At 35.5% G+C, this 1,741-nt stretch overlaps 1 protein-coding gene across 1 annotated transcript; it reads right to left on the bottom strand.

Annotated features, from left to right (window-relative positions):
* Window positions 1–256: 256 nt before the first annotated feature.
* On the bottom strand, window positions 257–1,357 carry LOC136067329 (protein DETOXIFICATION 27-like). Its single transcript, XM_065773017.1, has 2 exons — window positions 841–1,357; window positions 257–613 (listed from the first exon to the last, which is right to left on the bottom strand). The coding sequence occupies exons 1-2, from the start codon at window positions 1,138–1,140 to the stop codon at window positions 257–259; spliced, it is 657 nt and encodes a 218-aa protein (XP_065629089.1). The 5' UTR covers window positions 1,141–1,357.
* Window positions 1,358–1,741: the final 384 nt, after the last annotated feature.

Below are 1,741 nucleotides of genomic sequence, written 5' to 3'. Positions count from 1 at the left end.
TTATCAGATCCTAATGGTATGAGATAAAATGTTGTATAATGAGTTTTAGGATTTATCAATCCAGTTACAAAAATGCACATTTCGAATTAAGTATTTGGTTTTCCCCCCTTATTTTCTTGTATTCTATTGATTTTTTTCAACATAAAAGATTACAAAGTCAAATGAGATGTCAAGTGAAAAAGAAAATCGAGTTTTATGATAAATTGATTAGGATGATAATTTCCTAAAATTAGTAATATTCATAGTGAGATTGATCCTAAAAAAAGAAATTACTACTCACAATCACATGCACCACTAGTGCAAGCAGAGACACCCAAGCAATCACCCCAGCCTTCATCTGGCTCTGCAAGAACCTCTGCAGAGGGAACTGAAATGCAAAGCTAAAATGAAGTGGTATCATCCACATAGCCACCAGCCCCGATAGCTCCGCCACTTCTGGAGGCTGTCCTAATAGCTTCAAAAACGGAGAAGCACATAGATAGAGAGGCAAAAGCAGGACACAACACATGAACAAAACGATCCATGAACGCTGCATATATACACCTAACATGTAATACTTTTTGGCCCCAAACGCTTGCCCACATAATGTCTCTAAGGCGCTTGCCATTCCCAGCTGATGCACAAAAAAGTGAAAAACAACCATTAAAAAAGACTATCACGTAAGCAACATTAAACTATCGAATTCAAGATGTCCTGCTCTGCTCTGATACATTATTCTCTCAAAAGTTTGACTGAAATTTGTGAATTTATCCATTTAAGCATAACTCTAACGATATATGAAAGCTTAAAGTGCAATATATACGAAAAACGAAATCAAAAACCCAAGCGAGCAATACATACCAAGAGGCCAAAGTCGAAGCCAATGATGACATTAATGGCAATGGAGATTCCAGCGAGTTCAAGGTCACCCAAGTGACCAGCAAAGGCTTGGGTGATGACCACCATGGAGTAGGAAGCGATGCGACAGAAGATTGAAGGACCCACTACGTGCCACAGCTTCTTTGATTCAATCCAAAACCTCCTAGCAAGATATTGTTCTTGATCATCAACATCCTGTCCATCATTTGATCGGACTGTTGAAGCCAAATTATCCAGTAAGGGAACCTTGGCATCCTCTAATGCCCCACTACTACTAGACATCCTTGATCTTTCAATCTGTTATCTTATATTTTTGGCTGTACTGAATAATAGCCTCGTTGATTTTCTTATGAATCTTGGCATCCAAACAGAGACAGAGTTTCAGCAAAAAAAACACACACGCAGAGGGTTCAAACTTGAAAGAATAATTCTTTGGGACAAGTATTTGGCTTTTGGTTTATTATGGCAGTTGGTGAATTTGTTTATTTAAGTTATCAATAAATTTTGTTTTATATATATCACGAATTATTAGGAGGGAGGTCTTGAACCACGTGTGTACTGACGAGCCAAGAACGAGTTTCTGGAGAGTTGTATAAAAATCCAATCATTGAAAAAAAAAAGAAAAATGAAAAAAACAAATATGGTCTAATAGATTTTAGTATTATAAACATTAAACACAGCTTAGATACGTAGTTTATTTTTTTATATATTTATTTTTTATGGATAGATAGGTACTCTATGATTATATAAATGAATCGTGATTAAAAATGATAGAATCCCGTTATACCTAAGGTCTCGTCAAGAACAAAAACAGAGTTACAGCTAAGGTAGTAATATTACACCATATAATAATTTTTTATAAGATTAATATATTGGAAGTCCA

This window comes from Quercus suber, unplaced genomic scaffold, assembly GCF_002906115.3.
Source record: "Quercus suber isolate HL8 unplaced genomic scaffold, Cork oak 2.0 scaffold_67, whole genome shotgun sequence".
Classification (NCBI taxonomy): domain Eukaryota; kingdom Viridiplantae; phylum Streptophyta; class Magnoliopsida; order Fagales; family Fagaceae; genus Quercus; species Quercus suber.
The sequence above is the reverse complement of the archived record's forward strand: the minus strand, read 5'-3'. Positions and strand labels throughout refer to the sequence as shown.

Bases quoted from the DNA above. Each gene is read 5' to 3' on its own strand.
- LOC136067329 (XM_065773017.1), bottom strand. From the start codon at position 1,140: ATGTCTAGTAGTAGTGGGGCATTAGAGGATGCCAAGGTTCCCTTACTG. The intron at 614-840 runs GTATGTATTGCT...TTTGTGCATCAG, and splicing joins GCTTCGACTTTGGCCTCTTG to CTGGGAATGGCAAGCGCCTT.